At 40.4% G+C, this 14,395-nt stretch overlaps 1 protein-coding gene across 32 annotated transcripts in view; it reads right to left on the bottom strand.

Moving 5' to 3' along the window:
• rbfox1 (RNA binding fox-1 homolog 1) overlaps window positions 1–14,395 on the bottom strand; it is a 644,752-nt gene that overhangs the window by 62,160 nt on the left and 568,197 nt on the right. For 31 of the 32 annotated variants that reach the window (XR_015928571.1, XR_015928572.1, XM_088613235.1 and 28 more), the window contains one exon: window positions 9,055–9,297. Coding sequence is in view for 30 of the 32 variants with exons in the window: in XM_088613235.1 (XP_088469361.1) it covers window positions 9,055–9,297 (243 nt within the window). In the remaining 2 variants the exon portion in view is untranslated. Of the gene's footprint in view, window positions 1–9,054; window positions 9,298–12,729; window positions 12,886–14,395 lie in introns of those variants that run through there. The other variant, XM_088613259.1, reaches the window with a different exon arrangement.

Below are 14,395 nucleotides of genomic sequence, written 5' to 3'. Positions count from 1 at the left end.
TCTATCAACCCGTCCTGCTCCATTTCGTCTCCTCCCCTGATGTCCTTCTCCACTCACTTACGGATAATACTGTCTGCACGGGGTCCTGAAATACACTTCACAGGAGTCTGGACCGCTCCCATTACACCAAACCTACAGTATGTGCTGGACATTGTTTTGCAGCTTCTCATCTGCTCACTGTTTGGAGGTGAACCCACCTACTGTAAGTCTATTGTGTCTCCAGCCAAACCTACAGCAGCATTCAGTGTGGGTCTCCTGCTTAACTAAGATTCAGACCTCTCGTTAAAAATTCATACTGTGTGCTGTCCCTTCTTTAGCACTGAAACGGATAATGACGTGTATATTTTTCCTTTTATACCGGGGATATTTTTTCATGTAACGGCTTTTCTTTCCTGTTCTTCCCAGGTTGTGACTTTTCAGCAGATGTTGTTTCTGTGCTCATTGTGTAATGTGCCTTTACAAGAGGTCGGTATTCTTTTCCGATGTGCCCCGGCAACACTCTCAACGAGTAGAAGACTACCAGAGCCACAGGCAGTTGACTGCTTATGACCCAGAAGTAAAAGAAAAAAAAATCACATTCCTAAGTGCCTGGAAACAAATGGCTTGGGTTTGAGGGGCAAATAAACCTTTCCCCTCCCAAAAACGAATTAGTGTGTATAAATGTAATAAAAAGGTCGCAAAACCATTGTGCACAGCAGGTTCACTAAAGGTTAAATCACAGCTACAGTCCCTTCCATCTAATCCATACACCAAGCTCAGCTGTGAAGCGAGACAATATGACACCTCTTAACAACATAAAGCCCTCTTCACGGAAACAGCCAGGGCCGCTATGATCTGAGCAGGGTCTGTGAAGTGGCGGCAAGTACTCTACAGGAAGTGCGTTTTGACTGGAGCTGTGTTGACACAGCCCACTGCTGTGGAGGGCTTGAAAGAGATTGAGCCCATGCTGGGAGAGATCGGTGAGCGCTGGCTAATGGGGGGAATGAAAGGTGACAGGCAGTGAAAAGACACTCGTGCTTGTGGTCTCATTCCATGTGTTTCCCCTTTCCAATCCTCCTTTCATTAAAAATGACCAAACTGATTTGTTCTTTTGTTAGGACTTCTTTATTTTCAGGGGTTAGCTGAAAGACATGCATTAGTATTTGATTAGTGAAACACAGCTGGCTGAGTGCAAGAAGATGCTTCACAACTGGGTACGTGTTGCTTATTCAGAAGTGACCACAGGTCGCAGGTATAAGTGCCTAGACAGGTATTGTACAGGATGTGCCCAACATTCATTAGCTTACTTAAAAGCACATGGTTAATAGGCAGCTCCTAAAACATTTTTTTTTAAAGTAAACCCTTTGCAAAAGCATACTGCTATATAAAAAATGGTGTCCAAAACAAAAGTACTGGTAATACTGTTCTCGTAGACTAAAACAGAAACAATGGAAAGCTGTTAAAATGATATAGAAATAGTTAACCAATCTTTTGATTTGCCTCAATGTGGACAAAAAGAACAAGTGCTATTTTTTTGGTTCCTTCCTGTATTCTTCACAAATTGCCAAAAAACAGAGCTGCTTAATGGAGAATGTGGGGAAAAAAAACAAATGATTACTTGGCAATACTGTATAAGGATCATTAGGTGTTTTTTGATTATTTTAGTCTTGTCTTGTAACATTGGCTGGAACTTCTGAAAAAACATCTGGTAAAAAAAAATGCTTGATTTTTCAAGGCCTCCTCACCCAAATCTTCCCTTTCTAAGTCCTAATAACATCTTTTTTTCATAACCCAATAACTAGGGCAGTAAAAATTGTGATTTACATTCTCCTGGTAATATAACTGCAGTGTTGATTTGTTTGTAACTGTAAAATAAGGCACACTTCAATATTTCTCATTTCCAAAAGGAATGACTGCTCTTTTTTCACTCAGTGGAACAGCTGTATGTGGAGGATGCTGTAGGCGAAACATGCATTATGTATTGATACCAGGGATTTGCTTAGAGACAGCCTGCCTCATACCTTCAGAGGTGCTATAATGGGACTTTCATATCCAAAAACTCATCTGCCACTCAAGTTAGCAAATCTGACAAGACCTCTGTCTGGGGGAAAAAACAAATAAAACCAACAGTGGAAAATTACCCTGATTGTACTCTATTCCAAGTACCAGTCAACAGAAGAAAATGTACTAAATTTGATACAATGAAAATATCTTGAGTCGGCGCAAACTTTTAAGTTCTGTCCAAGCCTCTTTTGACATTATAGCATTTAATCAGAAAATTCCAGGCTATGCTTAACTTTGGAGGGTGATGTTTATTTCAATGGAAGGGTGCTCTGAGGACTGCAAAGGTCTCGCTGTCAACAACTACAGGCCCCCCAAAAAAACATCTGGCTGCAACTATTCCTTAAGTAACGAGGAAGAGCCCTGCTAACATAAGAAGTAACAGCCTAAAAAAATAAATGTTCTAATAATTCTGAAGCCTCTGGCACTTTTTCAATCTCAGATTTAATATAAAGGTCATCTGTATGCTGAATAGGAAACAAATTTAACTCGTTCTTATTTATTTGTAACGTGTCAGCAGTGAATGAGTAGTCTGTGAGTCATATTCTACAGTAGAAGATGCTTATTTGAATCTGAAAAATATTTGGGACCTGTAAACACAATGTTACATAAATCGGATGTGCAAGCTGTTAACCCACTAGAAACCTACACTTCCTCTCAAAAGCTATAAATATACAACCAAAACTGGAAAGCCTGATAGCAGAGTCATTAGTGAGGATCCCACTTTGCAAACCACATCAGTCTTTTCTATTCATACAGAGGAGCTAATGTATCATTACAATGTAGCAGGTTGGAGGTAGAGTCTTTCACACTACATTAACCTTTTGTACCTAAGTATTTATGACCTCATCAGTATGTATTTATCAAACTGAAACCCTGTACACAACACAGCAGAAGCACAAAGACTGCTTTGTAATTCAATTTATTCTCTCACTTCCCAAGCTCCATTTAGACAAAATTGTTTATTTTTAAATTATAATTAGACATATCAAAGGGGAATTCTATTAGGTACACATTCCATAATATATATCTATACATTGTAAATACATTGATAGAATTTTTATTTATTGTGTATACATTGATCCAGTTAAATGTAACATTTGCTATATAGGATATACAGTACAGTATACACAACTGATGCAGAAAAATTAGGAGCATCTTGTAAGAATCAGGTATATTGACATAAAGTAGTTGTTTTCTGTAACATAGAGTAGACTGAGCCTGACAACATCCTTCTGGTTTTACAGTGACTTGTGTGATTCTGACGAGACCACACAGTAATTTGTGTTTAAGGAGTCACAGGAAGCCTTTGTCTAAAATTTCTCGTCTAACCAGGACACAACAATATCTCCTAGAAATATTCTCATATCACAGTTCGTAAAACAATTAACGTAGCCTTACTCTGGTTTTAAATGAAGGAAAATTATAGTTTACTTTTTATGTACTAGCATGGTAATTACAGGAGGGCTATATATAGGAACAATTTCTAAAACAGATCCAAATAAACAATGAAACCAAAGAAAACAAATCTGAAATCAGTTTGTATTTGACAATTTAAAAACACTCAAACTACATTTTTAAAAACACATTTAGCCTTTCTGCTGTAACTAATCTAAAGGAATGTGTTAAAGAAAAATAACCTGGTGCTGTGTGGGCCAATTCATTAATCTGTGTGGAGCAAAAGCTATTGAACTACCTAGCTGATACCTTTCAAAAGCTCAACGAACCAGTCACTAAACGAGTGGAGATCAAGACTGCTCAATTTACCAGAATAAAAGCCAAAACAACATTCCGAAAGAACAGCTTGTTTTTTCCTTAATCTCTATACAGTTTCTGTGGGACTTTCACAGTACGCTACAGGTTTTTGTATACCCATGTCTATTACAGTAGTCATGCCAATGAACACAGGGGCAGATATCTTGGTTCAACCAGTTAACTGTTTATATGAACTGGGGTCTGCAACGTCTCTGTTGGCTCTGACTGCCAAACCAGAGGACCTCTTTCTCTGTCTTTGGGAAGGTCACTACAGACAGGGGTGTCATGTTTCTACCACACCAGCTTTAATCAGAGGCAAAAGCTATCAAGTGCTTACAGGGAAGCATGTTTAATAAAGTTTCACACACTGTACATTGCTAGATATATATATCCTCTGCATTGGATGACGTGTCAAAATGTAAAGAAAAAAGTTGGCCCCACTGAGTTATCAAATCCAGGGTGACTGTGAGGCTGTGAAATACTGTTGGCTCTTGAACAGCGTTTTTACTATAGTGCCTAGACTGATAATACTGGCAGGGTGTTTTCCATAAATGGCAGACAAAGGAAAGACAAATGGAGAGGCAACTGGCTCTCAGCTCCAAAAACTGCAAGGGCATCAGGTTTCACAGTCTGCCCAGAGGGACCCCAGCATGTTGTTCTTAGAGATTATGCATTCCCATTGTCACACATTAAATCCATACCCTGCTATCTGTGTCTTTAATGTGTTCCTATCGCCTGTCTCACATTTCTTTCCCCTTGCCCTCCCAAACGCCACATAAGTAGATTTTTTCTCCTTTTATGGATTTAGCTTTAGTATTTAAGAATGCCTTGCAACATCAATTTTTTCCTCTTTGAGGAAGAGAAAAAATAGGATAGGTGTGAGATGAATTTATCTTTTATAGAGGTGTCGAACAATTTAAGGAACTGAATGGTTCATTTTCCTTCGTTCATTGTGTTAGGTTAAAGTACAGATTCATTATTTTGTCACATGCATATAGATTTTTACTCACCCATCACAGCTCTGTATCTAACCTTAATATAACACAATGACAATCATCCTAGGGTGCTGTCTTCCACAATATCGCAGGTTTCACATTATATGCATGGTGTTACTTTACTTTCTTTTACTTTAGCAAATCATATATTCACAAGAGTCTAAACAGCTGTAAACAAAAGTAAACTGTAGCATAACTCAGTTGACCCAAAATTTAAAATTGAGATTCACTACAATACTACCGATGTTTTAATTTAATCATACATACCGAAGACTGCAACTATGAAACAGAGTCTAAAATTCTGACTTTGGAAATTATACAGTATTTGATACATTTTCTGACACACACTTCTCCACTCCTATTCACAGCTTTCTAAACTTGGGCTCTGCTTGTAAAACCCATCTTATTTAACAAAGTCTGTGTCACAACTGGCCCAACCTTTAATTAGCGAGACTTTTTGTTCTTCTTTAGCTCTGCCCAGCTGCATGGCAGAAAGTGACCCGTTCTGCACTAACTTGCTTGCCAAGGTCAGGGGTGACAGACAGCATTAAAAGACGGCTGCGGTGCTCAGCACTCAGAATTATCGAGGAGCTCAAAGTTGCTGGAGGGAGAGTAACTGCTGGATTAGCTGTCAGTGCTTTTCTATTATCCACAGAAGTGCAGAACATAGCGGAGGGCTAGTGAACCCCTCCTTTTTTTCATTCCATTGTAATAGGGAATTCGGTGCCACGTGTCAACGCCGGCTGTGCGATTCGTTTTCACAGGCTGCCGGTGGTCCGTTTTCCTGGCTTGAAAAGAGGGTTGACCTTCTTTTAGTCCTCCCTGCTCTTTTGCTTCTCGACAGCCTTGAGACTGAGCAGCATTTCAAACGCAGGACTTTAATGGGCTCATTGCATGCCTGGCACCTTGATCCTGCCCCAGCGCTTTTCTGAAGGACCCATCTGAAAATCTGGGTCCCGTTCGCAGAATAAAATACGTCTGCCTGGCAGAAATAATCAATAAATGCCAATTCACCCGTTACAAGTCAAACTGCCTCTTTTTCTTTCAAAACAAACTATACTGTAGATACACAGGCTGACTCTCGTAATGTTCAGCTAATTGTCACCAAAATGCTTATTACGATGCTATTAAAGTTCTACTGTACATTTAACTCTGCATAAAATGAGCAATAGTTTTTAAATAAGAAATATTCTTGGTTATTTCTCTTTTTACAAAAGATAAACAACTACAGCTCAAAGACTGGGGCTTCTGCCTTTAGCTTTAGAACTTCTTTCCTTTGTAAAACTTTTTTTTTTTTACAGGCAGACATTAATTACTAAACTAGAGATGTAGCGGAACTTTCAAGTATATTGATCACTCCTGCTTGGAAACCTGACAAAATCTATTACTCATTTATTTTTCATAAAATAGAATACTTTCCACAGTCTCCCTGTTTCTACTTACTTACATCAAGGAAATCTGAGCTCCAACTCAAAGGATTGGAGTTAAGTGTAGAAACTTTCTCATTGGAAAATTGAGCCCATAACTCCAGCTGAAAACATATTTTCTAATACGATTTGCCAGAGTAACAGAAAGTACTATAGAAGAATAGATGAGTCTGATATATTTTTCATTAGTTGCTGCGGTACTGGAAGCACACACATTTCAAATCTATAAATCATATCCCGATTTTTATATGTTTCTTTTTTCAGGCTACTGAAGACATTTTGATATTCAGCAATAGAATATTTTTGTTCATGTACACACAAAAAAAAAATACATTTCCATTACTGCATGTGATATTTTAAAATTGTGTCAAATCAAAATACACTGTAACTGCAAAAAGTAATACCGGTAATATTGTGCGTTAAAATGTATGCAAGTACTGCAGGCAACACAGTACAGTCCATGCAAAATACTCAGCTGACAGCACCTGTGTACCAGGAACTGCAAGAGCTGCACATGAAAAATGATTCTAAGTGACAATAAAATGGGTAGTCAAAGGAAATTAAATCAGCAGTGGCTCAGGACTAGATTTAACTTTCCCGACTCACACCCTTCAGAATTGCAGCAGCTCAATACTGAACAGCTTACTCAGACTGACCTCTGACCCTGGCACTGCATCAGGCACAAATCAGTTTGTTTGTAAGGACCATTCATCATGATTAGAGCAATCAGGATTAGGGACGGGCAAGTTAGTCAGACTGGAGGGTTGGAACTGCAGGTTTGTTTCTGCCCTGAAGAGAACACAGCGAGCTGCGCAGGGCAGAAGCCGATATTCCTTCAGTGCGAGGCCTCCGTCCTTGTAATCGAGCCGGCGGAAAGGATTATGTGGAGAAGCAGGACTGGCGGTTTATACGCAATGATCCAGTAAGCGGCGCGCACGCTTACAGTAGTGTGGAGAAAAGACCTCAGGTCCCATTTCGCATCTCCTCACACACGCTGATGTTCTTTCCCCTCGCCCTCATCAGAGAGTGCACATAAACGCCACCCACGGTGAAAGTCAGCAAGGATACAGGGGAAGTTAACTAAACCTACTTAAGGGTAATTTGTAATACACAGGCAATTAAACTGACATTTTGCTCAGAAAATGGGCCATACGTTCCGACAATAAATGATCATTCTTTGCCACCACCGCATCTTCTATCCAACTAAATATTAAAAGCAGGCAAAGGATGAAAGGGAAAGCTTCTTCTGCAGGTTAGTGGGCAGTAGATGAGGCGTCAGCAGGCAGACTACCAACCACCACATATTTTCTTTGTGACTGGCCAGATCAAGAAAGGCCTTTATCTGTATAGAGTGTCCATACCTAACAGGGAAGCTGGCTGCAAAAGTGGCAGGTGTAGAAACGATCATTGACCCCACTGCACAGGGTATGATGAAAGATGGCCCATTCACAAACAGCTGCTCTGCCTGCAAGAAGCAGGGCAAGAGAGGTCCCAGGATCTTACCAAGGTAGCTCAGCCATCACAGCTGTACCAACCCACTGATTGGTCAGACATACACAACTACTAGCATATTGTTCTGCAGGTCGGCAGAAGTCCATCCAGAGGTGTCTACACAAGACCTGGATTCATCTCTAAAGTGTACTTGGCTCTAGTGCAGGAAAGTCCAGCTGCCAACATACTGATGGCACAAAGGCATTGTTATTTTGGTAACTAAAAACTTATTGGTTCTTTTCTGTGTTTTTTTCTCTTTTTTTTAGCCAAATTTGACACCCAACAGGTTAAATCACCTTGTCTCCTGTGCCCAATCAGCTCTCACTAATGAGATGATTGTATTTCTTATGCAACTGTCATAGTCACTCAAGTGTATCCCAGTCAGTCATGAATGACTGATTCATCAAAATGGTGTCAAAAACACGTAATCAATATTTAAAATCAGAACCTTTTATAAAGTGATCTTTTGATGCTCTGTATATTTACCATTTTGATTTGTTCTACACATGTTTCTATATGATGTACAACTGAAGACCACTAAAAAGTTCAGTATAGTCAGGAGGATGGCTGTCCTAACTACATTAATTGCAAACACTGTCAGGAGAAACTGAGTTCCGTTCCTATTACACATAGAAATAGCAGGGCAAAAGGACGACTTAGTTTTAAATAACAAACAGTTCCTGGTGAGGTCATTATTCTGAAAGACGGTGTAATTTAGATCTTTCTGACCTTACACTCCATGCTGTGGTCTAAGAAACAGAAATGGCATTTCCAGATGTCAGAAGGCAGCATTTTCTCTATCTTTTTCCCTAAAATCAATTATCGAAAGAAAACCTACTGTTTCAAATAATGAAATGCCAACTCTGCTTATGCCACTTGATGGCCATTTTTAGATGCTCTATACTAGACAAAATAGTCTGGTAAATGTAACTTAGTATTATCATTATAATTAAAATTAATATTATAATTATATTTTATTATTATATTACCATGATTATTTTTCCTTATCCATTAAATATATTTTGTGTTTTTTTAATATATGCCCAATAACAGTATTTGAAAGATGCAGGAAACAGAACAACAGTTAATCTATATATTTATTTCTTAAATGTTTGTTCTTATATCCTTACAGTCCTCCTCAAGAGGAAGAGAACAACAGTACCTGGCAACAAGTCAATCAACATCTGAAACCCAATGAAAACACACCGCCCATGGAGAACAATCATAGTTACTGTAAAGACCATCAGTCTTCCACATCTTGATCTTTCCAGAGCAAGCCCATGTGCTGAGCACTGAAACCCAAATGGCGCCCCGTGGCATAAAAAGAGTGCAGCAGAGTTACTTACTGTGGCAGTGCCAGAGACAGTCTGTGCGCTTGTGTCGGGGCCGGTCTGTTCACTGTGCGTCTGCGCTGGGGGGTACATGTTTAGTGTGTGCTCGGGGACTGTGGTCTGGCCTGTGTAGTCGGGCGCAGGGTGGGGGTGAGGGGCTGTGTACTCAGCAGGGATGCCATTCTGCGGGGGCGCAAACTGGGCTGAAGCATAAGGCTGTGCCATCGTTTCAGGAGGTGCTGTGGCGTCCTGATTACCCTGGAGGAAAAAGAAGAAGAAGGAGATCAGTTTATTTCAGAGTTAATTGCAGAGCTGGAGGGGGAGGGGCGGGAGGTGAAGCCAGTAGGAAACAAACAAACCGAAAAGCATCTGAGGCAATCCCTGAAATAAACCAAAAGCATGATGTTTCAGTTTCTGTTTTGGGCAACCTTCAAAGATCAGCAGTGCATTAATGACTTAACCACATGACATCATTGGGGGAATTAAAAGGGCAAAGCATTTTAAAATCTTTACAACTTTCAATTTTCCAGATAGCTGGGTAGTCTGACAAACACATCTCCCTATCCTGTTCAATGCATGAGAAGCATTTGTATTTTACTAAAATTTTGAGTTAGAAGTGCACAATTAGCAAATGCCTCAACTTCTGCGCCAGGTATTTATCAGAGCTGTTTCAGTTCATCATTGACTGCAACAACAGTGACACACACTTTTTAAAAACCTAAAAAAAAGCTCAGAGCCTTAAAAACCTAACAGCTCATCATTTTGACATTTATGATACACCCTATCAAACTGGAATTGGGTTCTGACCCTGATCCCTGCACTGGAGTGCTGGGAATCCCACATACTTTCTCTTGAAACATACACCATTGAAGACTTTGGCCTCTGTTCATGTTGCTAGATCCACAGTACTGTCAGCAGAGCTAGCATCAGAATGATGAAGAGTGACGTGCCTCACAATGCCACAAGTTCTCACATGTCTGACAAGTTCCTGGAGTTTCTACTGCATAATAACCAAAGGATCCCCTCACCCACTTCAGCCAAAACCGAGAGCAGTCGGCCACTTGTGTGTCACTGTTCCTGGACTCTCAGTCAGTGACAAAGTCCAGACTCAAACTGGTGACTCTCAATCTACATTCCAGACAAACTCCTTTGCTATTTGAGTCTCTGGGCCATTCTAGAGCCCACTGATCCAATCGGACACGTCTTATCCAAATTCTGATCAGACACAACTTGAGTGAGATCTGTTGAATCCAAAAGAAAAAGCCGTTTAATATTCTACAGTTGAACTGCAGCAAGCTTTCTAATTTAGAAGCTACGCAAACTAACACATGCCATTAATTAATTATACTGCATTAGCAGAATAATAATAATATCTCAATATATTACTCAAAGCACGCGGTTTCATTACAGAGACAATAAATCTTTGCAATGAAAAATTCATGGAAAGGTCAAAATATCTCAATATGAAATCTCTAATAAAATAAGCAGATTTTAAACTTGAGATAATCACACCTACGGCTAAGGTTTTGAGGCTTTCAGTTCAGGTCTGAGAATTATACCAAATGAGAGAAACTGCATGTTTCTATTGCAGCCTCTGAGCTGGAAATTCATAAACCTTTTGAGGCAAGGGGGTGTTTATTTGTGTATGCTCCAATATAAAACATTTTCATATTACATGAAAATCCACCGTGTAAGCAGGTGTGAGGATGTACAGGTTTTGGCAATGAAATATGTACAGCACTCAAATCATCCTATTCCCTTCCACTACAAGATTCCAGTAGTGTTAATAAGCAAGTATGTATGGTATTTATTAAAGCCACATGCAAAAGGATTCAGAAAACCTATCTAACACTAAAAACAAACTTTCTGAAAAAAGGTGATGTATCATTCAGCAGGCGACTCCAAGTATGAAAAGAAATGGTGTGCTGAGTTTGCTGGTCTTAAATTGCCATTCGACAAAATGGATCGTCATCAGAAGAGGAGACCACAAATCACACAGCACTCTGATGGACACAGAAAACCACATTTTTGGCAGAGGAGGCACTGAGGAAATTGCTAAGCAATATTTTCTGTGTAGTTCTTTTTCTCCTCTTTTCGACACTTTTTAAAATATTTTTTAAATAACTCTAGCATCTGCAACAGATGCACCAAAGGCCCCTTTGACAAGAACCAGCAAGCCCACAGAGAGTATATAGGTTACATCATTAGACAGACGTAATACCAGGAGCAATACTAATGAGCAGAGAAGAGTATTAAATAAAATAAAAAATTATGCCGAGACAGACGACACGAGAAGGAGTGATTCAGGGCCCGGGAAAAGGGATCCTTGTAAAATTCCCTGCTGCTCCTCCTGAGCTCTTAAACAGATGTTATAGAGAGCATGCTGTTTCTCATTAACACCATCAGCACTTTGCACTGGGCCTTCATTAATATTCCTAAGCAAGCATGCTTTCAGATAATTACTGCTAATATTTAATTAAGACTGCTAAACTCTCCCTCACTTTCTACAATGAGTAAGTCTTACATTTTTTTTAAAAGTGTCACTCTTAGGACTAATTTAGCCCAGCAGAAAGCAAAGTGTGAAGTCCTGGTGCCTGGACTCTGCTGGGACTGTTTCACTGAAGTCATTATATTCCTTAAGCTGCTGTGAGGTTTTTGGAGTCCCTTATAAAATAGTTGTTGGCAAACGGAGGAAGAACAAAGGATGGCAGACAGTCAGGCTTAGCTAAATGTTTTGGCCTCAAATCTAATGAAAACCACATTGTGAGCTCTGAAATATGCTTTACGTGGCAGTGTATGAAATCCGCTACTTTATTGCTCTCGGCTTTGAGGCGGCTCGTAACAGAACTGAACAAAAATATCTTAATTTGATACAGGTCACTGAAGATGGCACGCTTTTAGAGGAATGAAGAAGACAAAGCAACTTTTTTTTCCCTTTTCCCCCCGAAGTTGCACTTTAGTTAGTCAGGTTCACAAAAAAAAGCCACCTCGCCAGTAAAGAGCCTCAAGCAAATCATTTTCAGCCTTGGTAACAGCAATGTTTTCTCCGGCCTTCTAATAAAGATTTCTGTGACAGCCGATAACGGTGCACAACGGTGTGGCTGACCAGTCAAATACCCATCAGCTCTTCACTTAACTACCTTTTCATACTGAAACAGGATACAAGATGGGAACAAAGAAAAAGCTTTCCTTTAAGTACAGGCAGTTCAGAAGCCAGGGGGGAGGCGGAAAAAAAAAAGCATTTAGTCTTCTTTCGCAAAAGTCAGCAACTGAGAAAGTGAGAAAACGCCAACGAGAGAAGACAGCAGTGTGTTTCTAAAGCAGGTTTCATTTTAAAAAAACAACAAACGAACAAGCTACAGCCCAGCTCATTTCCCTTGTGACACAAATTACACGAATACAAAACAACTGGCGAACTCCAACTCTGCTGAACGTTACCGCTGCAGCCAGGGTGAAGTCAAAGAAGAGCACCAGGCAGGCTCAGAGTACGACAGGCACGGAGAGAGAAAGAAAGAGAGACAGAGAGAAAGAAAAACAGCTGCTCCTAATTCAGCTCGAGTGCAGTTGCACAAGGGGCTCCCTCTTTCTTCAAGGCACACTCACACACGAATCGAAGACAAGGCTTGCCCTTCACTCCCCGTCCACAAAGCACAGGAAAAAAGAAAGCAGAAATACAGGGAGAAATAATACCTGCTGCACCATCTTGCTCCCTTTTTCCTCCATAAACTTAGCAGCTGCTCTAGTCCCAGGCCCTCCAGCATCTGCCCAAAGCAAGCATCAATTATGGATGAGGGCGTGTGTTCACTGTTGTGTGTAGAGTGTGTGTGTGTGTGTGTGTGAGAGAGAGACAGAGTGTGGAGAGGGAGGGAGGGGGGTGGGTGCTGAAGTAGGGGGAGCGAACGCAAGCACTTACTGACCTCCCACTCTCCCTACATCTGACTGCCCCCAAACCTCATCCAGATGGGACTCTCTCCTGCCTTGCTTCCTCGGTTTTCTCTCCCTCTCCTCTTTCCTCAGCGGGCCTTGCCCCATTAATCACAGCAGGCCACTCCTTTCTGTCTCACTACCAGATACTGTGTGGAGCAGCAGTGGCCTAGACATTTAGAAGCATAGAGTAATGACACATCTTGGCTGCATTAATATACTGTGTCTAAATGAAGGTGGGTGTGTGTACGGTTGTGCACTGGTGGGTGGAAGTGAGTGTGCACTGCTGTAGCATGCTAAAAAAGTTAACGGGCTCTGCAGCCAGGATATTGCACTTCTTGATGCTGTACTTGCTCATTTCAGGGAAAATGAAGCTTGGGCAAATTATTGTTTTAGAAAAAAAAGTCTGTAGCACATGCACAATCATTGGTCCAGCTAAAAATGTCTATAATATATGTATATGCTAGAAGTAGAAGAATATCTCATACTGTGTGCTTCACATAAAACATCTGAAGCATGTACTGTAGCTCATGCTCCTCAGGGATTCGCGTGCATACTATATGTACTAGTATTCTTGCTATATATACTATAAAAATATGAATATATGCGTTAATAATACTCGTTAGACTTCAACAAAGTCAAGCAATTCCAATGAGCTATATTTGCAGTCCAGTTATTAGCTTATTAGTGTTTTCAGCATCTTAAAGGATGTTCGGAGTTGTGATGACTGAATTTAGTTTTAGGTAAAAGAACTCGACTCTGGGATTCTTCTGACATCTGGGCATTAGTCAGTTCTGGATGACAGGTCTGCTCTACAAAGCATCCTATCGAAAAGTCATTATTTGCTAAAAGCACCCATGTCAATCCTTTTCGTCTTGAGATTTTCCTTTTTATCCATTAGCTCCTAAGCAAATTCAGTTTGCTATCCACAGAAAACTCATTTATATGCATTATGTATTAATCCTAAAGCAGATAACTGGGCATCAACAAGAACAAATAATTACTACAAGATATATAGTCATAGACTTTGTGTAACTTGTGTAACCCTAAATTTATATGCCTACATCACTCCACAAAACACCGGCAAACTTCGAAATTCTGGACCATCTGTTAGAGTCGATATTGTGCTGTAAGACAGGCAGAGGGAGGTCTGCTGCTGCAAAAAAGGCCAGTACAGGCCAGTGTGCAGGAGAGAGAGGTACTAATCCTCTGCTTGCAGGCCTCACCTGATCTGTGATCTGTGACCAGAGCAGCTTTTCCCAATGGTCCAATCTTACAACTGTACCTGGGGCCATTGATATCAACTGTGAAATTTAATCCCCCTTCAAGAACGGGGGTGGCAGTGGCCTGCATTAACTCTGTAACACAGAAGAACTCCCTCTAGTCTCCTCTAAACTGCAGCACAAATTTACTGATTTAGTGAGCTATTTTA

Source organism: Lepisosteus platostomus, chromosome 19 (assembly GCF_059453375.1).
Source record: "Lepisosteus platostomus isolate fLepPlt1 chromosome 19, fLepPlt1.hap1, whole genome shotgun sequence".
Lineage (NCBI taxonomy): Eukaryota > Metazoa > Chordata > Actinopteri > Semionotiformes > Lepisosteidae > Lepisosteus > Lepisosteus platostomus.
The sequence above is the reverse complement of the archived record's forward strand: the minus strand, read 5'-3'. Positions and strand labels throughout refer to the sequence as shown.